This window comes from Macrobrachium nipponense, chromosome 47, assembly GCF_015104395.2.
Source record: "Macrobrachium nipponense isolate FS-2020 chromosome 47, ASM1510439v2, whole genome shotgun sequence".
NCBI lineage: Eukaryota > Metazoa > Arthropoda > Malacostraca > Decapoda > Palaemonidae > Macrobrachium > Macrobrachium nipponense.
Genome location: NC_087222.1, coordinates 34038893 through 34063186, shown reverse-complemented (window position 1 = coordinate 34063186; position 24294 = coordinate 34038893). Strand labels below are relative to the sequence as shown.

Sequence of the window (24294 nt, the reverse complement as noted above, 5' to 3'; positions counted from 1 at the left end):
CACTGAGTTTCGGTTAAAAGCACCTCTGGTTGTTAGGTATGTTACAGCACCATATCTCTATTATTGGCACCTTATGGCGGCGATAAGTGAAACTCAGCCGTCGTGGCGCCGTAAATTACCGATTCTATGGTGCCAGGCGAGCGCCGTAAAACTGGATCGCCATTAACCGAGTCCGCCAACAACTGGGGGAACTGACCATAAGAGAGAATTGAGAAGCAGCCATTGGACGGAACCACAAAGTCTGGTTGTCGTACTCAGACGTTTGTTAAAAGGATTTAACAAAAGATGGTTTGAACTCTCTTATATGTAAGGAAAGATTAGGCTATTTTCAGGAGCAGTCAAACCACCAGAAACATTTATTAGTTATTTGTATTGCATACAAAATATTTAAATTTTCATTACATTAACATTACAAAACATGGAAGGAAGTCATTTCCAAATCTACAAACGTAATTACTAACCATTTGAAAATAACAAGACAATCTATTATACCAGGCACTCTCAAATCAAAGCTCATTTTTTTTTTCTCTTAATCATTACGTAAGACTTAATAAAACAGATGGTGCCCTTAAAAAACAAAGAGACTAACCCATCTACTTCATACTTCTTTCAGCAAAAATTTTTTTGTAGATTTTTTCAACTCTTTTACACACTTAAGATTAGAACTTGCAAAGCATTCAAAATACTCGAATCTCTTAACCGAGGCGGCTTCTTAAATGTCGAAGTTGCAAGCCTCGTTACTCGAGCTGTGGACTTTCCTCAGTCGAGGCGTTATTCGTCTGAACGGAGGCTGCGTTCGCATCGAAGGGTCACGGGTGAGAAATCAACAATCCTCGGTAAAACCAGAATCTCCGCGTTTTACCCAACCATTCTTTAAGAATATTAAAAAAGAGAGACACTTTATGTCGAGTGGCAAAGGGTAATAAACAATGTGGGTGGAAGCATTTAAGTACAAATTGAAACTAGCAAAGACACACCCTTTTCTCTGTCCAATTTGCATTATGTATATGACCATTACTCCCTTTTATGCTTTGAAGAATTTCCGTACGAAAATAGGAACGCATATGAAGTTAGCAGTTGCATCACTGGTTTTAAAGTTTTCACGCACGTAACGCCAATTCTTGTAGACATGAGTTGTCCTCGTATTTACGCTGGAAATCGCAAAGAGCTACCAAACCCTGAACTGACCTGAATCTTTGATGCCTGCTTTCAGTGTATATCTGACAGCAAATGAGTCTAGGTAAGGAAATTTCTGCGTATCAAAATCTGCAAATTATGAAATTACCAAAAACGGATCGACACGAAATAACATAATGAGTTACACAAACTGGGGGTCAGTCACTTTCACGGAGGGTTATACCCAACAAAATACGTTGAAATAACTGGCAAACAACCACGTCATCAGCGTCTCCAATAAAACAGAAGCTTCAATTAGACTGAGGTTTGATAACACATGCACATACATTACATACTTCCATCTGGTGTTCAATCTGAAAATGAAAACAAAATGGATCCAACTACATGCTTACAATGTTCAATTACATAATATTCTTCATGATAAACATTGCTTGCATTCTGATCATTTTCAGCTTAAGTTGCATACTTCACGGGGCCTTTAAAAAAATTGTGCACAAGACAAAATTATTCTTAAACTATTCACAATAAGAAACAATAGCTTACATTACATTACCTCATAAAATGAATGTCATTTTTTGAATGATTTTCACCCAATATTCCATGATGGGATCCTTTAACTTAACTCTCTCAGGAATAAAAATAATAGATGTATTTGTGAAATCAGCAACGATATACTACAATTTTCCCTGAGCAGCAAAAGTTTAAGAACAAAGATACTTCAAGACTACACATTTCAGGGTGATCAAAATAGTTTTAAATAGCAAAAACTGGATTTACATAAACAAAAAATACAGCGCTGTATAACAATTTGCCTTTCAATTGCAGACAATCTATATTGTGCACATCAATATCTTAAAAGATTTCCTGATTTTCCAAGGAGAGTGTATTATGCTGCTCCCCTAAGAATTCAGCTAACACGTTCCCTCACAAACGAATATAGCTTTGTGAATGCCGTGTGGCTCCAAGGCTAAAGGCAGAGCAATCACTTCACTGAGCTGTTCTATAAAATAAAAAAAACCTCACCCTGTAGAGATTAAGCTGCCGCTCAATTTTCACTCATTCACCCCAACATTAGCGTGACTAAATCTACCGCATTCCCCTTTCTCTTAGTGCCTACTGAAAAACTATGATAAAAGCATTTGCACAAGCCCAACTACTTTGCGTACCATGTATCACTCCAAGTGACAAAGGTCCTAAGAGTTATGTTAGCAAGAGATAAAAGAACTGATATCTTATTTTTGTACCTCCTTTGACACTGGCAACTAACAACTAAGGTATGAAAATGAGAAAAACAGTACACAAAAAAAAAAGGAAGGATTTACGCATACAGACTCTATGACAGAGGTATGATAGGCAAGAGGATTATTGTAAGACCAACCCACTCAATTCAGCACAGACATTTATGAAGAGGACCCAATTTCTTTTCTATAAACACTATTATGAGAGTTTTGTCTGAATAGTAAACAACGTCCTATGGAGATCACCGGGACAATTTGATTACTGATTAGAGAAACGGAATGAAATCTCCGAGAGGTTCCTACATCTGTGGCCGTGTCTAGCCAATCTGTTCAGTTAGTGCAACTCTCACTGTCCAGGTGTGATAGCATTTGCATTAGTCAAAAGCAAAATGCTTGCATGCAAAAAAGCAATTTCAGTAGTTATTACAATGATCCTCAACAATCCAAGAAAGTTTAATTTCAAGTACCGCAAGTTACGTACACAGAATAACAAAACGTCAAGGAACTTTTTATCTTGTCTTAATCGTTATATGTGTGCAGAACTTATTTACAATGCAACAACTATATGTAGCTTAGAAATTCAATTTAATCGCACACAGCGGAACTGGGATTGACAATTTAATCGCAAACAGCGGAACTGAGGTTGCCAATTTAATCGCAAACAGCGGAACTGGGGTTGAACTGAAGGTAAATGTGGAAACACTGTGATAACTTCACAACCGCAAGTATAATTACTGAAATAGACAGGGTGATAGACTCAACAGAATCTATTAGACCCATGCTGAAGGATCTGCCTTTGAACTGAAACACGACCACATTCTATTGAGTGGGTTACAGATATCTCGAAATTTTGATATGAACCTGGAAGTTAGGGTGTCTCAAACGCCTTCTCGAAGGGACTTAAGTTGAGGACCTGCCTATCTTACCATTTACATAATGCTTCACACACACACACAGTTTTGTGACATATGGATAAACAGTAAACAAGTCATGATATCAAAAGATCAAAAACACTCAATCTTGTCTAAATAATTACTCTAACTTTCTATCGTACACGATCCTGATTTTCTGGAGTGAACTGCAATTGAAGCTGAATACATACACACAACAGCCAAGAGTGGCTGTAACATTTCCAGTTCTAACCCACCACTACCGAGGCCTAAGTCCATTCTACAAGTACTATTCACAATTTGCTTGACTCGTTTAAAATTCTTGTCAAGTGGAATTTTGTTCGTGTATATCATTAGACGCATATACCTACGTACGATTCCTCATTTTTTTTCATTCGTTCTGTTTCACCTACGTAAGAAATCTAAACAATACACTACAAGGCTTAGGCACAGACGTCTATCATGGAGCACCTTTAACTGGAAATCAGGTTGATTGGTTAAAAAACGCAAAACTATAGGACATTACTGTAACTTTCACTTTGCATTTACAAAGGCTAATTACACAAACCAAGCTTCTAGGAAACACCAATTCTAATTTTCACTTTCTCTGTACTGTTCAAATCATAAACAAGTCTTGCAAATGACTAATAATCACCCTGTCCTACCAAAAGACACTCATAGAACTATATTTAACAACCCTGCATACTTCAACCTATGAAAACCAATGTCTCTATCTCTCTTGTTTTCACTATCTACAACACATGAAACATGCAAGTAGTATTCCTTAAAGAGGCACTGATGATTTCAAAATAAATGTGAAAGCTGTAAAAAACAAACAAAAACAACCTACAGAGCTTTCAATGGATGTGGCACCAGAATGGAACAGCCATTATGAAGGCCAAAGTAGTTACAGAATACTTTGAAAATGGTCGCTCATCACAGCCTAGAACACATGACATACTGAGCAGCAATGAACCAAATTTTTATTAAAAAAAGTTGACCTATGACATGAACTACTGCTTTTAAACCTTTATACTTTAGCAACACTCACTCTTTTAACATATAACACTTGTAAAACCTCACCTCATTTCAAACTAGCAGTAAGATCAACTTGCACAATGAACTAGTATGCATTCGATACGTCGCATGCCAAGAAAAAATGAGATCTTACACAATGCAGCTTCTTTAAGAAAGCAACAACTTTCGTTGGAGACTTAGTGTCAAAATGTTAGCTTCCAATTACCCCCATCAACCTATAATGACACAACAACAAAAGTAAAAGTATCAAAACACTATTATTATTAGGCAGTTTCGATATCAAAAGTTGCGCAACAAAAGTAAAAACCTGAAACATTATAAGGTAGTTTAAATATACGTACAACTGAATGAAAACAGCTGGACTGAAGAGGCTGAAACAGAAAACTACTGACAGACAGCACAGCAGAACGCAAACAAGTGGTTACGGAATGAAGGTGTTTGCTACGGAATTGTAAATTAAACTCGATACAGGTGGCTGTTCCAATTCTCAACTGCTGCCAGATTTTTAAATTGACAGTGAAGTGAATTCACTCAACTCTAATTCCTGACATCAAAACACACAAACTGATCGTCGTTCAACTCCACAGAGCTTTAAGAAAGCATATTAGTGTAAGTATAGTTTGAGCTTTACCAAACTATGGGTCTCAAGCAGTACTGCTGGAAAGAAAAATCTTATATACATTAACTTAGCCATATTTACACAAAAAGGTAGTCACTTCTAAATATGAGAATCAAAGAATGTCAAAATAAACCTGTTATGTACAGTATAAAGAATTAAAAAGACAACAAGTCCACACCTGAGCCTATCCAAATATTTTGTCGACACCTACGGAAACCACTCTAACCTACTGCATGTTAAACATGAGTTTCACGGTGAATGACATTGTTGAACATGCAGCTTTTTTTTCCCACTAGTATATGACGATCGACTTAATTTCATCTTCCAAACATGCATATAAATAAAAATGGGATCTACTCTTATAATTCATCTTTCAAAAATATGGTCTGAGAATCTCTAGCTATACAGTATTAACCAAGTCAAAAAAACAGCAGGTTTGGTAAAGCATAAATACTGCATCACATTCCTTTTACAGGTAGCTGAAACAAGTGTGCTCGCATTAAAATGAAAATTCACATCTGTTAAGTATTTTGAATGAAAAACATCACTGTCATTTTAACAGGCCTTAAAGTTTGTAGATTTTTACTCTTTAGGGTCGGCCAGGAGGGTTGGATTTTTTGGCAGTAGTTGTACGTCTCGACAATGCTGCCTTCACAACGGGATATGATACCACCTTTACAGGAGCAATGCCGGGAGTGGCAGACTAACGACCCCCGATTCCATCAACCTTTTTTACAAAGGAAAACTCATACTGTAGTATGGTAAACAAGACAACCTTAAGAGAGTCCTTCAATCCTGAAGTTTCTTTCAAAGTACTTTTTATAAAGGCACATTTTTTTCTTACAACTCAAAAATTTTCAGTTCATGAAAAGGGGAAACCACTGAAAATGATTTACAAAAAAATTAAAAATAAATAAATAATGAATCTTTTGGAGAACATCTACAGTTACTGAAGGCCAACCAGCCAGCCACTTGAACAAACCAGCGAGAATGGGGTTTTTGGTTCCTTATGGAAGCGACATGTAGCGGGACTTCGAGTGGCCATATGATGGTCTTTGATCAACGACTGCTCAGACATCTGAAGATAATCAATCTCCCCAGAAACTTCAGCTGGAAGATGTTAAAGGTATCCATCGCGCGTGGCCTAAAGTGACGAGTCTTTCGTTGACGAAGATTAACTGAAACAGAAATAGAAACGAAGACAGTAGTAAGTACTAGTAACACACTTAAGGGCTTCATCTTTCTTCTACCTTCATACGTACTGATACTTTTCCTACTTATTTATTCATTCATCTTTTATTCACTTCTTTTCTAATAACTGATCTTTTCTTTCTACACTTTCTATTATCTTCTGTAATTTCTTTCAAATAAACACCATATTATTTGGAAGACACCATCAGAATCATATTACCAAATCCATGTGCCACCAATTATAGTATGTTTAAATTTCCATTAAACTTATGCTAGTTGATAAAGCAAACAACCTTAATGCCTTTGAGATGAAAGACTTTTAACTACTACAGACCAATGCAACAAGCTACTCTGAATGTAATAATATTAATTCTCATGGGCACAGGAGCCCCTTGTTTATCTATAACACTTTGATTTAAACAGCTAAAACAAAATAATACCCATCACACACGACAGTTTGGGAAACCTAACAAAAAAAAGGCAAACCATGATGTGGTCTCCGTAAATTTTTACAGCTTATTAGTCAAATTTTATACCCAATAAAATATACCAAAATTTGCAGTTACTTTCAAAATCACATTCACTACTCCCGACTCCTAACACCTTGCCGTCCACTCAATCTTGCACGGTTGCAATACAGACGCTACCCTGCATACGAACGAATTACGTCCCGGGCAGCAGTTTATAGAATAGGCGCACAAAACAAAATGTGAACTTACAGGTGGCAAAGGGGAGCGCTATGAACATAATTTTAATACGCGATTCAAATTTATTTGTAAATTGAATGTTCGTAAGTAGGGTGGTCGGTGCCTACTTGGGCACGAAGAGCTGTACCGTGTTAAAATCTCAGAATGCCGAAAGGTCACTCCTCCAATTCTTACCTCATCTTGATCACAGCGGTAAAGGTTGACTAGAGGAACCCCATCAGGCATGTACGATACGACTGTAGCAGACAGAATTACCCCGCTAACCAGCTCTTCTAAGAATGCTGTGGAAGTGTCGTCCCATCCTTCTTCTGCAAAAAAAAAAAAAAATCATTATTTGACTGTCTGCAGGATTAGAGTTACTGCCACCAAACAGAACGGTAACTATTAGTATTGGGTTCAATATTATGTTTACAGAAGGCTACCCCAAAAAATCATCAAAACCAATAAAAGGCTTCATTTTTAATCTCGTGAGGAACTTATTCAATGGGACAAGCTTGGGAACTTGCTCTATTAAACAAAAGACCATTTAGAGATTTGTATCAGACTAGTCAATCTCTGCCAGCCTGAAGCTCACGATAGGTTCCTCATTTAGAACACACGCTGATTATAATGGTTTGAGAGTCCAAAAGTAGCAAGGGTAGAGAGCAGAAACACACTGCTATAGAGTGGAAACTCAGCACAGAAAAGGCCAGAAAACACAGACTAATTAAAAAGGAACAGCAGATTGAAATATATTACAAAGGCCCCTTCTTGGTCTGAGATAAAACAACTTAACAATGGAGAGCATCTGTTTCACAAAAGTATAAACCCCATGAACAGATCCCTGACATCAGATGCTGATGAATACTCATGCTTTATTCTGCAGGTAAATGAAAGTACGAGGATTCAAGATACTTACAACAGAAATACCATTGTAGGTATACATCGGGGCAAAGGGAAGGCATAGGTTATGTATATATCTTAGCTTAACCAGAGCACTGAGCTGGTTAACAGCTCTCCTAGGGATGGTCCGAGGGATTAGATATTTTTACTTGGCTAGAAACCAATTGGTTACCTAGCAACGGGACCTACAGCCTATTGTGGGATCTGAACCACATTATATCAAGAAATGAATTTCTAATCACCAGAAATACATTCCTCTGATTCCACGTTGGCAAAGCGGGGATTCGAACTCGCGACTACCGGATCGGTAGGTGAGCACGTAACCCACCTGTCCAACAAGGAACTGAATAGGTAGATTGTTTAGTTTGTTTGTATGGTGTTTTTACATTGCATGGAACCAGTGTTTATTCAGCAACGGGACCAACGGCTTTATAAGACTTCCAAACCACGTCGAGAGTGAACGTCTATCACCGGAAATACACATCTCTAACCCATCAATGGAATGCACAAGGGCTACTTCTGACAGAAGAGAGGCAACCCTGTCACAAACACGAATCAAAAAAGAAAGAATAAAGCTAACAGTTTTGAACAGAATAACATAACGACAAAAATCTTACGAGGATTAAAGTTTCATCAGAGTAAAAGAATCCTGTGCAGCCAATAAAGAGAACAACCATCAGAAAGTATACGATAGGCACTTTGAACGGGATCTTCAATATGCAAGGGTACAACAACAGTACCTTTTATGCAACCTTTCAAAAGATATCTCTCTCTAACATGCACAGTGAGTGCTAAATTAGAAAATGTCTCTAAGAGATAGTGCATAAACAATACAACAGGAAACACAAAAACGTAAAAAAAAAAATCGTTGTTAAATAGCTTTGGAAAATTACAAATAATGAATAAATCCCAACTAGATATATCTAAAATCACAATTATTGAAAGTAAATTGTATTTTTCCTAACTACAGTATACAAACCTGAGGTCCTTTACACAAGGAATTACTATTCAGCGCCAGCTGGACCTGTCGTAAGATTTACTAACAAGGTAGTTCAGCAGTAACTGCTTGTCCGATGGTCGGGAGTCCCACCCGACTGGAGGTAAACATATCACTTTGCTTTAGGCCCAGGAACAGAGTGAGGGGTGGCATGAGGTGGGACTATATGTAAAGGACCTCAGGTTTGTATAACTAGGAAAATTACAATTACTTTCATAAACTGAGATTTGCTCAGACACGTTAAAGAAACCAGCGGTCCTTTACATAAGGAAGACTCACTTATTGGTGGGAGGAATCTGAGCCTTGTGAACTGACTGGTGTTCGCCCAACCTGGGTTCCCTCCCTGGTTGTAAGAGCAGGGGGGGGGGAAACCTAGCCTCTGTCCAACTGATCGGAGTGCGCACTGCAAGATCAGTGGTCAGACCTCTGGACCAATTCATAAGAGGGAGGCAAGCGTAAGTACCTCTTATGAATAGCAAGCAAGAACTAAAGTCCTAAGTAAGAAGCCAAATATAAAGTATTGGGTTTGTTTCTTACTGATGTCCGCTTCCCCCCTTGCTAGGGAAGGGACGGATAAAAGCTTCTATCCATAATGAAAGGGATAGAATGAAGCTCGGTTACATAGCTTACCTGCATCGTCGTCCTGTCCAGCGTTGTGACGACTGCTACCCTCTGCCCGCAGGGAGAGGGAAGAAAAAAGGAGGAAGAGGAGCCAGTCACACTCTCATTCACTCTCCATTCATGCGATACCACAAGGAAAAAATGTCCAAGGACCTATGGGCAATATCCCAAAGGTAGAAAGAGGTGAAGGTGGTCTGGCTGGACCTTCAGTACCTGTGTGACAGACAAGTTCTTGTAGAATGCACGGGTTGGACCAATGCCTCTAACTTCGTAGGCTCTCGGACGAAAGGTACTGGTGTCGGCACTCCTGTCCAAGTCGTACACCTTCCTGATTACCTCACGATGCCAGAAAGAAACAGTGTTCTTGGACACTTCTTTCTTGGCCACTCCGGTGCTAACGAGTTTTCTTCAGATAGTGCCGTAGCACCCTCACAGGACAAAGCAGCATCTCTTCTGCATCATTACCAGTGAAGTCCTCTAGGGAGGGGATCATGAAGGACTCGAACCTGGCGTCAGGGACCAAATGGTTCCGAGTCTTCGCTACGAAATCCGGGACGAAATAGAGCGTAACCGATCCCCATCCCCTGAGTGTTTAACATTGATGGAAAGACCGTGAAGTTCTCCTACTCTCTTCGCCAATGCCAGGGCCAGCAGAAAGACAGTGTTGAGGGTCAGATCCCTGTCTGACGACTCCCGGAGAGGCTCATAGGGTCTACAGATCAAACTCCTTAAGACAAGAGTCACATCCCTGGGTGGGCAAGACCTCTAGAAGCTCCTCATTAGGAGAGATATTTCCACGGAGGAGGAAATATCAACTCCTCGCAGCTTAAGGACTAGAGCCAGGGTGGCTCTGTATCCTTTGACTGCGGAGACAGAGAGGAGCTGAAGAGTGGCTCTGAGCGGAGTGAGACCCCGTCTACGACACCAACCACAGAAGATGGACCACTTTCCCTGTTGCTGCTCGGTGAGAAAAGCCTCTCACTCGCAAGAGATGGTGGATAACCGCCAGCCGTGAAGAGACAGGGAATGAACTGCCTGGTGGTACCGTTCTACATGCGGTTGACACAGCAGGTTGTGCCATGGGGGAATCTCTCACTGTGCTTCCGAGAGAAGAGCCAGCAGGTCCGGATACCAGGCCATTTGGGTGCCACCAGAATCATCCGAAGATTGCTGGTGACCAGCACCCTGCTGATCACCTTGCGAATCAGGCAGAACGGGGAAGGCGTAGACTACGAGGTTGTCCATCGGGTGCTGGAACGCGTCCTCTGCTGCTGCCCATGGGTCCGGCACAACTGAGAAGAAAACCTGAAGTCTTTTGTTGTGCCGGGTGGTGAACACATCCACAACTGGATGCCCCCACAGGTCGAAGAGCCTTTCCGCCACGTCTGGGTGAAGAGACCATTTGATCCCAATCACCTGATTCTGGCGGCTGAGCTTGTCTGCCACTACATTCCTCTTGCCTGGAATGTATTTGGCTGACAGCTCTACCGAGTGAGCTATGGCCCCCCAATTGTGCACTGCATTGTCAACTGGCTGCAACGGGAGGGACACTAGGCCCCCGTTTGTTGATGTATGCCACTACCACGGTGTTGTCGCTCATCAATACCACTGAGTGTCCCATCAGTTGTTCCCGGAACTCTTGGAGTGTGAGAAACGCAGCCTTGAGTTCCAGGAAGTTGATGTGAAGGTGCCTGTCGTGATGGTTCCACACTCCTGCAACCAGCAACTCTTCCAGGTGTGCGCCCCAACCCTCGGTCGATGCATCTGAGAACAGAAGCATCTCCGGAGGGGGAGTGCGCAGGGGCACTCCTATTAAGAGGTTCCTGTCATCTAGCCACCAGGCCAGGTCCTCCCTTACTTCCTCCGTGAGAGGAACCAGGAAGGATTGTGGATCCCGTGCCTGTGACCAGCACTCCTTTAGTCTCCACTGAAGAGACCACAGGTGAAGACGCTCGTGAGGGACAACTTCTCTAGTGACGACAGGTGACTGATCACGACTTGCCACTGCTGAGCTGACTGCTCCTGTCGTGACAGGAACCGTCTGGCTGCCTCCCTGAGCCTGCTGATCCGCGAGTCTGTGGGGAAGACTCGTGCTGCTACCGTATCAGTCAGCATGCCCAGGTACTTTATCCTCTGCTTGGGTTAAAGATCTGACTTCTCAACATTTACCACGATCCCCAGATCGTAACATAAGTCGAGGAGTCTATCTCTGTCCTGTAGCAACTGCGAGTGGGAGCTCGCCAGGACCAGCCAATCGTCGAGATACTCATTAGACGTATCCCAACTGAGTGGACCCAAGCCGACACCAGCGTGAGCACTCGCGTGAACACCTGTGGGGCGGTTGAGAGACCGAAATAAAGTGCCCTGAATTTGTACATCTTCCCGTTGAGGATAGTGGAGGTACTTCCTGGAGGACTGGTGGATGGGTATTTGAAAATACGCATCCTTCAGGTCCACCAAAAGCAGGAAATCGTTCTCCCTGATGGACTCGAGCAATGAGCGTGCTGTTTTCATCGTGAACCGAGTCTGGCAAACGAAACGGTTCTAGGGAGAGAGATCTATCACTAGTCTCCAGCCCCCCGATGAATTCTCCACCAGGAAAAGTCGGCTGTAGAAACCCGGTGATTGATCTCGCACTATCTCCACAGCTCCTTTGCTCAGCATGGTCTTTACTTCTTGTATCAGTGCAAAGGACCTCTGTATCTCAGGGGTGACTGCGTCCTGAGGCGATGGACTGTCAGTTCCATCCAGGCCCATCACCTCCCGAGACACACTTCCTTCGGGAGGAAGAACCTCGCCAGACCCCTCGTGGTCTCCTCCAACCCCCTCGAGTGTACGATCTACTTGGTCCTAGGACTGAGCCAGGCTTGTAGGCTCTCGTGGCCGCACCGTAAGGAGCACCCTCCTCACGCTCCCTCTTGCTCACCTCGCTCCTCCCGGTGTAGCCAGAGGAGGTTGAAAGGACAGGTGAGGAAGACCTGACACTCCTACCCCGCCTACCAGCGGAACTGGCAGGCTGGGAGGACTGCAGGCGATTGCCAACCTGCAGTGGCGATCAAACTGCAGGTCTGGACCAGTGGTCTCCATGCGGAGAAGCGCTGGACCGAGGACAGTACCGTCAGTCTCAAGCATCAGGGATTCTGTTTCCAATATTGCGAGCCATCCGGTCCCGGTGGGAGCGACAGTCGGGTGACTGGTAGTGTCCGCTAACGCGGTGAGAGCGAGCATTGTCCTCATAACGCGCCAAGGTACCTCTTCCCAGCCTCGGCACTTGGACAGTCTGGTGGGACCATCATGTCAACCCTGGGACACAGACGATCGCTGCGTGAGCGATCACCAGTCTGGCGAGAGTGTCATCTGAGCGACTCTACCATCCTTTCGCTCCGTGCCTGGATCCTGACAGTGAGCGTGCTCAGTCGTCTGGTTCCTGGCTGCCCGATCACCGGTAGGTGACCGTACACTCAAGTGACGCGAGTGAGCGAGCGGCTGCGATGGTTCCCGGTCCAGAGGTGGAACCTCTGGAGCCAGGAGCAGAGGTAACAGCAGTAGCTGGTACCTCCTCGGTCCCCGTCTTCTTCCCTGAGGAAGGAGAGAAGGGTCCTGTTCCCGGAGGAACGGGAAGACCAGCGGGAGACCCACCTGTCTGCCAGAGTGGGACAGACCCTTAGAAGTCTCTGAGCAAGACTTCTTGGGGGGGGGGACCTTCTTCTTCCTCGGCTGGGGGGCCTTGGGAGTCGAAGGGGAAGAGGCAGCAGAAGACGACGACACCTTCCTCTTCTTCTTGGACTTCTTCTTTGCCAGCTTCCTCAGGACAGCAGACAGGTCTCCCATCCAGGCTGGAGCTGGGGGAGTTGCAGTGGCAACAGGGCCCAACTCCACCTGTCCGGAAGGACCTGCAGGAGTGACAGCACTTCCATGGGCAGGAACAGAGGCAGCAGGTACGTCGACAGCTACAGGAGGACGATCAAAAGGGGAGCTCTTTGGGCACTCGAAGCCAGGGGAGGGAGCGAGGACAGCAAAACCCCTCCGGGGCACATACAACAGCGGAGCTTGTACCACAGCCGAAGGGGTGACCATAGTCACGTGCTGTGTGTACACCAGGTGCGGTGGAGCAGCATAACCTGGTGTCTCGACGGTCGTAGTTGTCCTCGTCTCCACCCCGTGAGTGACCAGGGCTACAGCCAGATGGTGAATGAGCCCCTGAATAATCAGAGTGCCCGGAAGGCTCAGGGAGTGCCACAACTGCTGGAGATCCCCACCCGCAGAGGCAGACAAACCTGAGGAAGCAACAGTCGGGTTAATGGGGGTGGGGGGTGGTCCTGTTCGCTCAGAGGGAGAAGGATCCCACCCTGAGTGGACAGAAGACCCCGAGTACAACTCCAGGTCGGAGTGTCGCCCTCCTTCCTCTGCAGTCGACAAATCAAGCGAAGAGGTGGAGAGGGACACATCCCCCGAAGGGGAGAGAGCCATATGTGGGAGCTGACGAGGAGGGAAGAAAGAAGATGACGTGTCGGCACCAAAGGTGTCGAGGGAGAGCTTTCCGACGACACCTTGGCGGTTCTACGCGGCTTCTTCCTCTTCTCGTACAATTCCCACTGCTCCTCCGACCAAGAGAGACAAACATCACACGTTAATGACCGAGAGCATTCATGCCCTCGCCATCTAGTACATAAGGGATGAGAGTCCACGGTATTGCTGGACCTAAATGCCCCACACTTACGGCTCCCACTCCAGGGCACACTCTCCAGTTGGATGGGGGTAAGGGGGCTTTCTCCGATTCGTGGGACTGCATGATACACAGCGATGCACTTCCACAAGAGAACAAAATAATAATAACAGAGTAATTACAATTACTTCCACACTATTCTAAGAGAAACAGGTTGAAAAGTAATCCAAAGCTTTGATAATCTCACGACAAGAGGCGGGCAGAGAGGCGAGCACACGTCTTCATCCGATGGCTGTCGAAAGCAAAGTGATATGTTTACCAACAGTCGGGCGGGACTCCCGACCATCGGACAAACAATTACTGCCAAACTACCTTATTAGTAAATCTTACGACCGGTCCAGCTGGCGCTGAATAGTAATTCCTTATGTAAAGGACCGATGGTTTGTATAACGTTTCGGAACAAACAAACATTATCCTTTCATAAACATTCCCACATATTTGGGGGAATACGACTAAAACTGAGAGAACAATATTTAGCATTATATTAATAGTACATATTTCAAACACAAACATCATCATCAATGCTCTTACCAGATGTGGGCTGAATTCCATGCAACAAGCACTGCGTTGCCTGGAAAGGTAAGGTTGCATAGTCCCTCCGAATCTGTCTAAGAGATGAGGCAGGAACTGTCAAGGCACCACCAACGTCTAACAACACGACTAAGACCGTCTCCTCCGTTGCACTGAGGACCTGACATCGATACCACTGAGTGTCTATTTGAGCAACGCACACAGTTCTCTCTGATCAAAGAATAAGGAATCATTACTCTAAGTGGAAACATAAGAAGACTCATAAACATCTGATCAACTATAATGTCCCAACTTGAAAACGACTTACTGTGTCATATCAGAAATGGAAATAAGATACAGAAAATATTTATCTATTTGCCAGTCAGTGGGTTAAGATAGTCTTGTGCTTACTGCAACCATAGTTTATCCTCCTCTCAATGTACAAATGGCCTTCAAGAGCCCAACTCACAGAGGGCAAACATTGTAGTGCACTTACAAAACATTCTGTGGTCAATACTAAAAGTTTGTCAGAATGAATCGCTTCGCTGGTGACTTCAGTATTGGCCCTTTTTTGCTGGACATTTAAAAGTTATTCTTTTGAGTCTCTTCTAAAAAAATTTCTGATAATGCAAGATTGGCCATATAAGTCCTCTCCAAGAAGGGGCAGTCTCTATCATTAGTGATAAATACTTCCATGGTATTCAGGGGATTGTAGTTACAGAAGCAACAAGTAAAGTTTGCCTTAAATCATCCAAGGTTGAACACACAACACCGTATTGCAAAGTGCAGGCACCATATGTGCACTTTCTCTTCTGATCATTTCTATATGTTACAGATTCTATACAGAGCTAAAATGTCTATAGGTTTTGGTCAAGTTCAGTTGTGACAGTGTGCCTACATATTTAGGACCCTTCCTTGGAGTTCCATTCAACACTAAGCATTTCTTTTGATTTCTGATAAAATTCCAAACGAAGATGGGGTTAAACAAGTTTTGTGCCAAAAATTGGGACACTTTCAAAGTAGTTTTAAATTCTGTATATGCCAAGACTTGGTGGTTCCAATTGTCCTTAACGAATTGGCTAACACTATTTCTATTTTCTACCCAAAGATAACTAGCTCACGGCCTCCAGTAATTGGTAGAAGTAAGCTACATTCAACTGTTCCCATCCCTGAGGGCTGGCATCTGGGATGTCTCGTGTATGTTACTGTTATTATAATGTTTAATAACAGGGCAGGCGTACCTTGATCCAAGCAGTTATGCAGTCCCAGATAGTCTTACTATTTTTCTTTAGTCACTTTGAACTTGTCTTTACTAAAGTGGTACTACGAAAGGATAAACCTTGGTGGGATGATTACTTTACTGAGGGGTTTAATTTTCAAATTACCATCAGCTATTATTACTATTATTATTACAGTTTTCAGAACATGAACCTTATTCATATGGAACATAAGGATCAAACTTTGGTCTTTAATACTGAAAGTGAAGGGGGCTACCAACTGACCCATACAAAGTATATTCTGAAAAGTTACTGAATGAGTACCATAATAGGTATCTCACCTCAATTAATCTGCATACTCTATTATCACTGACATCACCAGGATTAATAAAGCACGACTACTTACCCGGAATTGGACCAGGGATTTGTGGGGTGGTGGAACCATCACCGTAGTTGAGGTTCATGCAGGCCTGAAGGCGCTGGAGGGCCGAAAACGAGGGTGGAGCGGCTGCTGAACCCAGATCTCGTTGCCGCTGGCCACGGCACTGACGCGAACCTCCACTACGACCCCCATGGCAAGTTCAATCTGGAAGAGGTTCGACCCAACTCATAATATAAACAGCGAAGCATTGTTGGTCGTTCTGTTTACCTTTTGTTTTGATTAAAACCAGCATTGTGATTTGTGATAGCCTGCAATATACCTAGTTAATTTTGATTTGTAATAGTCTGCAAAAACATTGTTAATGTTGATTTGTAACACCCTGGAAAAACTCTGTTAATATCAATTCCAACTTCCTCTAGAACAGTTAGACATTCTGTATCACAAAAGACAAAACGTCCAATCCAGCCATTACCTGCATTGCTTGGTTGTTTATCACACCGTGAACGGGCGGTAGAGCAGGCGAACGACTGTGCACCTGCGCTAACGTCAATTCTGGGTAACGGTTGATGGGGAAATACTCGCGGATCATATCTAAAGCTGCCTCTACTTGTGACTTTGTACCTGTTTTAGAAAAAATACAGAATATAAAATTTTATAGCGACACTACAGCATAACTCAAGAGCTATAGGTTTCCACAAAGTTATGGTGTTTTATATTACATATTAAACTACAGAACACAAGCACAGGACAATGAGATCTTGAGATTTAAAATACGGACTAAACAGAAAGAATTGAGAGACTGACAAAATAATTGAAACAAACGAAAAAGGTGGAACGTTACTATCTCTGTGAATCCGAGTTAGTACAAGAGGAATACTTTGAGAACTTGAAACTACAGATTGTAATGAATGTGAATCTGGAGTAAGAGAAAAGATACCTCCAAGTCACTGTGCAAGAAAATGGACCTACATTCAGGGTGGTGGAAGGTACTGGTTTGGAATGGCACTTAACAAATCAGTACAAAATACTTGCATCTTAGTGCATCCATCAGCTAGGCAATAAATAATAACGGAAAGGGAACATTAAATGGTACAAACAGATTACCAATATGTATAGTTGTGCTTGAATAGTATGATATAGAGAATATTGTGATGTGGATGCTATTTTGATATTTGGACAAGCTACACTGGTCACAACTCAAAGAGGAATTACTAAAATATGTTCAAAGACATATGATATTGATCTATAAAACTGTGGCTAAGCCAACTCTGGGACTCTTTCAGCCATTCAATGCAAAATAGAGATGTATAAAACAAAGGAAATGAAGTACTAACAGAATCTATAGGTGGAACTGGGGAAAAAACCCACTATTGCACCAAGAAGTAACAACTAAGAGATATTGAACAGTAAGACTGAAAAAAAGGAAGCAGAAAAGGAGGTAAAGTAATGTGCTAAAAGGAGGATGCCACTAGGGACAATAGTGATGCTGCAAAACCTTTTTAGTAATGTCTATGGACGACCATTAGGTCAATAATACAGCATACCCCAGAGAGACAATTCACACAATCCAAATAATTTCCTTACCTTCTACAGAACACATCTTGAATCTCCTGTTCTATGGGGACCGACAATTATAGAAGCGTCTGTGGCCGCTTTAATTTTGTTGACAAATGCGCCTTTCCTCCCAATCAATCGGCCAACTAAAACCTGCACATTATCATTAGTGATAAGTAAATAATCACAGTTGTGCTGCACATTCATGCAAATACTGTACATGTACAATAAGTCCCAAATCAGTCTGAGCTTAAGAAAGCAACGACTAACAGGACTTAGAAAAAAAAATTTTTAAAATACAAAATCCAGTATTATTTTCACAACAGCCTTGACGCCAGGTAAGCAAAGCAGTCGGAAGACTGCTGAAAGAAAAACACAATTCTGATATTTGTTATTTCCTTTGGATATTCGATATAATACTGTCAATGAAGTCTACGTATAAAGCAAAGGCATACCTGAGGTATCTCAAATTCATAAAAGATGTAAGTTTCTTGACTAGTAACTAACTGGGAACGCTGAAGGGTTGAACAAGGTTTCGGGTTCGACTTCGCCGATGCTACTCTGACTGCTTTCGTTGGATCTCTGAAATAAGAGATGAATATACCACTAGGCCGGTTTTAAGCGTATTTGACCAAAAATTGGGCCCTGCACCACAGTTACTGTTTGAAGCCTTTTCTGTATTCTAACAGGAAATAAACTTCTACCTAAAATATGAAATGAAGAATGAAGAAGTAATATTCCTCACATTTACTGTGCATACTACATTAGAAAAATTTTCACTTGAAAAATTATTTTTATATTAGACATAAAATAATTTGTTTTTAGGTCAAGACAAGTATTCTACATGAAAATGTAGAACATACGGCATCAATTTTTCTAACCAATATTTTTAAGAGGATTTCAAGTTAATGAAACAGGCTTTGAAACATAGACCATACCTGCTCTTCAAATCTGACTCTACCGTTAGTGGGAAAGTACTTTCAAAATGATATTGTTATTGTACAATAAAGTTTCATACATACTTACCTGGCAGATATATACTTAGCTATAGACTCCGTCGTCCCCGATAGAAATTCGAATTTCGCGGCACACGCTACAGGTAGGTAGGTCAGGTGATCTACCGGCCTGCCGCTGGGTGGCAGGAATAGGAACTATTACCTTCTAAGGACAGATTTTTCTCTTCCACCTGTCTCCTGAGGGGAGGCTGGGTGGGCCATTCAATCGTATATATCTGCCAGGTAAGTATGTATGAAACTTTATTTGTACAATAACCAATATCATTTCATACATTCAACTTCCCTGTCAGATATATACTTAGCTGATTGGCACCTTTTGGCGGTGGGTAAGAGACAGCTAATTACTGATTAGACAGGTAAACAACATACGTTGTAGGTAATAGATAAATAAAACCTTGGTTCCTATGTGTTTAGACGAAGGGTTGACTTCCTAGCTATTGCTAGGTGTCTGCTTCGTCTCAAGAGCCTCAGCGAGGATGTGACCTATGGCTAAGAGTTCTTGTAGATCTGTCAATGGGGTCTTATCCACTTACTCGACAGAATCTAATGGTCATTTGTCAATGGGGTCTTATCCACTTACATGACAATACACCTATGCCTAGGGGCATAATTAAGGAGCACAACATCGATCCCGATCACCTGATCCTAACACGAGGGTTTTGTGCTTAGTTTGAAAAGAACTATCCCCAAACTCCTTTCAACAAACAAACAAACAAAAAAAAACTATGTTAACATTAAAAATTAACTCACTTAGTTAAGGATCAGTGTCGGCTCCCTATCCAGCAACGCATCCGTAGACACGTAAAACCAAGAGAGAAGGATCTCTCGTAGGTCAACTTGACCTCCTTCGTGCAAAGGGAAGTCAACACAGAGTTGCATCTCCGTAAGTTACAGCTAATATGTCCTTCACGACATATTGTTATGTAACGAACAAGAATTCATAAAAGCTTGCACTTCAAGCGCTTTAATTCTCAGCTGTTTGAAGGAATAATCAAGTCATTCATGAAGTGCTTTTAGCGATCACACTTATTTCAAAGAAGACCAGGGCTTCCTTGAAATTGGATCTTTTCTGGATGAAGCCTAGAGCCTGGCTTGCGCCTGGGTGGCGCCTCGAGTCTGGTTGGAGCCTCGAGCTGGCTGGCGCCTCGCGCCTGCCTGACACTGGTTGGCCCCCTAGCTCCTGGAAGGCGCTTTTTGCCTGACTCATGGCTGGCGCCTCGCGCCTGGAAGTAGCTTCGCGCCTGGCTCCAGACTGGCACTATTTGGCGTCTGGCCCCTGGCTGACTCCTCTCCACTTGCTGGAGCTTCGAGCTTGGTAGAGTCTCGAGGATGTCTGGCGATGCCCACATCAGACACTCTTATCTGTCTGACTTGTTCGCCTCCAGCGCATCTGCGCTAGGTTGGAGGCCCCCTCTTTCTCTTCATCAGACAATGACAGTGTTCCTTGAAACTGTCTGCCTCTAGCGTTTTTTACGCCAGTTTTGGCATTTGGCGCCTGGTTGGCGCTACATTGTCCGAAAGTCCTGAAACTCCACAATGGTTTATCAGGAGATTGGAGAAGGGTGGAAGAAATTCTTCCACTTTGAGCTTCTGGCCTCTCCAGCAAGGGAAGGTGATTGTAGTAAACTACATCCATTAGACGATAGGACATCTAACAGTACGAGAGATAAGAGTCTTCCTCCGAGGAGGATCCTTCTTGAATCCTTCCGTTGCTCTAACGAGATCTCTTCCTACTTGCTGATGAAGTTCCTCGTTGCAGAATCTTCCCTATCCTTGTCCGAAGGAAGGGAAGGGGCTTGGAAGTCGAAGGAGACTCCGAGCTGAAATTGGGAGGACTCCTGATTTCTAGCTCTTTACTGTATATCTCTGAATTCCTTCTGGGAAGCATTTCGAAACCCTCATCGCATCCCAAAGACTTTGTAGGCAAAAACGTTTAAACCATCTCTTCTTATGTAGGTGAAAACGCAAGTACCCTGCCTGGGCAACGAAACTTCTATCTGAAATCGTTGAGTCAGGAATAGAGGGTTTTAGTTCTCTTGCCAGACATACTATGCTGGCAAGAACCCATTGCCGAGTCTCCATTAAATGTGATGCGAGATTCCAATGCACAAAAAAATTCACCTGTCTTCTTGTAGTTAAGGGCCAAGAGAAAACAAAGAATTCCCTCATAAAATTTCTCAAAGAAGTTTGATGAGGAGCAGTTCCATCTTGTCGGAACACGGAATCTGAAGCCACAAAAAATCCCATTCGAAGTACATGATATCCTACTCTTGTCGTATTGAGGTATCGTATCAGATCCCGAAGATCTTAATCCTCTGCTATCTCTAATTCTCCTTGTATAGACAGAGTATAGCCTTTTACTGTGCTCTTTGATAGCAGATATATATAAAGTTGATTCTTCCCTCTGAAAAGGAAGAAAAAACCTATATGTGGTTCACAGAGGTATCGGAAGAGGACAGTTTTCCTCTTTCATCAACACGATCTGCAGCAATTCTATGTCCTGGCTATGACTATTGTCATTCACCTTTAAAAATCCTCTCATCCATGTCCACTTCTGGTCAGTCTGCACGAAGACTGACTCAGAGTGGAGAGGTTGTTAAGGTCCATTTGTAATAGATGCTTATAGAATATTCAGACTGTCTTGGAAAAGACTTCCAAAACATGCTGTGAGAAGAACGTGACTCTGTGAATCCAAACCTCTAAGGCCAAAATGAGGCATAAAGTATTATCCTCTCTTTCTTTGACGCCCTTTATCTTAAATTCTGTAAAGCATTTATATTTAGGGGAAAAAAAAAAAAAACTAAAGTTTATTCCCCTTTCTATAAAATAAAGATGGTGTATATTGCTACTTCTCTTGGTTCAAGGAAAAGGAAGCAGTCTACAGGAAGCCTGTTCGTCTTCTACCTTGCTAAGAGATCTATGAAGAAGACTTTCCGTAGGTTCTCACAACTCTTTGCAATAAATGTTAGACATATGATAACAGTTATTATCGTTGATCGAGAAGGTTCTCACGGACATGCAAAATCTTGCATCGAACCTCTTTTCCAAATAGGTTCTCTTTGTTAACGCGAACAGGAGCGAAAAAGAGATTCTTAATGCTCTTTGCGATATGAGAGAGTTGTGTAATTGGCCTAAGTGATTAAATGGGTAACGAAATCAGGAAACGAATCTTGCAGTTACCGAGCGTGCTGTCTGAGAGGCTACTGACTCTTATGTTAAGTAAACTCGCTAAAACGAGAAAATATCTTGGATGGTGCTCTTGGCTCATTGCGCCAGGCTGGCGCTTCTGGCGCATTGCGCCAGGTTGGCGCTTCAGACCGGCGCTTTCTTCTAATACTCTTTATGTTATGTGCCAGAACATCTGTGCCTTTATGGTACCCGACATCCTTACACATGTTAATTCCGTTCTTAGTAGGAAAAAACTCTTATATACGTAGTATATTCTATTCAGGGAAACCATTTCTGCCACGAAGAGAATGTTTCCCATTCCACTCATCCATCTTCTCTTGAGCAATATCTGATTCTAAAAAGGTTGTGTGCGTTTCTCGAAAGACTTGACCATACCGTAGTCTTAAAGTGAATTCTCTACTACATCCATCTTCTCACTAAGCATGTATTCTAATAAGCCATGCTTTCTTAAGCATGAGAGCATTATATAATATAATGTTCTGCTGTGTTAGAATCCTTTAATAATGTTCCCTACGGTAAACAGCATTGAAAGGTTATAATATCTTTCTTATTGAAAGCTTCTTAGCAAAAGGCAGACAATATTTTATTTATGTTAGCTTAACTATCCCCTCCATTCGAGACTAAGTCCATGATTGTAGGGGGAATATACGGTTAACCATTCGATCCCGTTGGAGAGAGAGATGCAACCGACTGCTAATGACCGAGACCTGGATGGTACTGTATTGGCCTTACGCTTACAATGACAGCCCGGCCGTCTCGCTCGCTGCCTGGCTGCATTCATCGTGAGTTGCCAGTTACTTCATTTAATGAAGGAATATAATAAAATTCCCGAGCCTAAGGAAGCTCTCAATAATGCCAATTTAAGCCAAACAACCTTTATTAAATACTGAAGCTGAGTAGGTATTGTCGTAACAAACTTTTTAAGCGAAGTCCTTACCCAGGAAAATCCTGTAAGGATATAGATAATTTCGTAGCGAACCACAAAGGCAACTATGGTATGCGTATATGACTTGTCATTCAGCAGTCGTATGCAGCAAGTCTTCCTTCTACATCTTTCCTCTCCGATGCGGAGAGAGAATGGAAATTTTTTGCCCTCTCCGTTCTTTTCGTCAATAAACACGAATTAGCATTAGTAGAAAGAGATCGCAATGAAAACTCTCGGATCGAAGAGAATCCCTCAAATTTTTATTCTCTTCGAGATAAGGCCGTATTCTACGCCTCTATTATCTGGAAGAGCCTCTAATCAATGAATGAGAGCTCGTACGAACCTTGTTCAATTTGCAAACGATTGCCACTCTTTCTGTAAATGGTTGGTTGCATTATTTTAGAAGGAGGAAGATTTTAATATCGTCTTATTAGTAATGAACTAATTTTTTTTTTTTTCAATAAAAAAAAAGGTCGCTAAGGTCTTATAAACTGAGAGACCTGCTCCCTTATTGGCTTCCAATTCCGATCTATCTTCCATTTCCTGTCCATCAAGTTGGGAGAAGAATGAGCAACCGGAGGAGAGCGCCTCCTTCCGTAAGGTGAAGGGCTTTTAGCAGTACCGATTCTAACCTGACAAGGGCTAAGGCCGCCTGTGCGACATCTTGAGTCCCCGCCAGGAAAAAAAAACCGATCTTGCTCTTGCCATTACTTGCATTAAGACTATCCTGAGAAGGGCGACGGCCGCCTGTGCAACAACTCCCGTCCTTATCAGGAGAAATCCTCGAATGTCTTTCACCTTACGCAGAATCAGGATCTAACTCCATATACGATGAAGATCCTGGTTTATAGCTTCAGGCGCTTAGCGCCTCATCTCAGGCGCTTTGCTCCTCGTTTCAGGCGCTTGAGGCTTTCAGGCGCTTTGCGCCTCATCTGAGGCGCTTCAGAAGCCTTGCGCATCGTTTCAGGCGCTCCAGGCGCTTTGCACCTCATTTCAGGCGCCTCAGGCGCTTTTAGCCTTGTTTCAGGCGCTTCAAGCGCTCCAGGCGCTTTTTGCCTCGTTTCAGGCGCTTCAGGCACTCCGAGCCTGTTTTCAGGAGCTTCAGGCGATTTGCGACTCCTTTGAGGAGCCTCCGACGCTTTTTTCGCCTCTCTTCAGGCTCTTCAGGCACTTTGCGCCTCGATTCAGGCTCTTTAGCGCTTTGAGCCTCATTTCAGGCTCTTTAGGCGCTTTGCGCCTCATTTCAGCCTCTTCAGGCGCTTTGCGCCTCATTTCAGGCTCTTCAGACGCTTTGCGCCTCGTTCCAGGCTCTTCAGGCGCCTCGAGCCTTGTTTCAGGCGCTTCATGTCCGAGGAGCTAGAAGCTTAAAAATTATATATGTATGTTTAATCATTAACCGAGATCAATAATTTCATTCAATCAACATATATTCTTTAATATCTAATTCGTTCTTCT

At 42.8% G+C, this 24294-nt stretch overlaps 1 protein-coding gene across 1 annotated transcript; it reads right to left on the bottom strand.

Moving 5' to 3' along the window:
- Window positions 1-351: 351 nt before the first annotated feature.
- On the bottom strand, window positions 352-18267 carry LOC135204862 (A-kinase anchor protein 1, mitochondrial-like). Its single transcript, XM_064235084.1, has 7 exons — window positions 18165-18267; window positions 17740-17862; window positions 16628-16776; window positions 16180-16359; window positions 14578-14787; window positions 6995-7128; window positions 352-6100 (listed from the first exon to the last, which is right to left on the bottom strand). Exons 4-7 carry the CDS (start codon window positions 16235-16237, stop codon window positions 6029-6031), a joined length of 474 nt encoding a protein of 157 aa, XP_064091154.1. The 5' UTR covers window positions 16238-16359; window positions 16628-16776; window positions 17740-17862; window positions 18165-18267; the 3' UTR covers window positions 352-6028.
- Between the last annotated feature and the right edge of the window lie 6027 nt (window positions 18268-24294).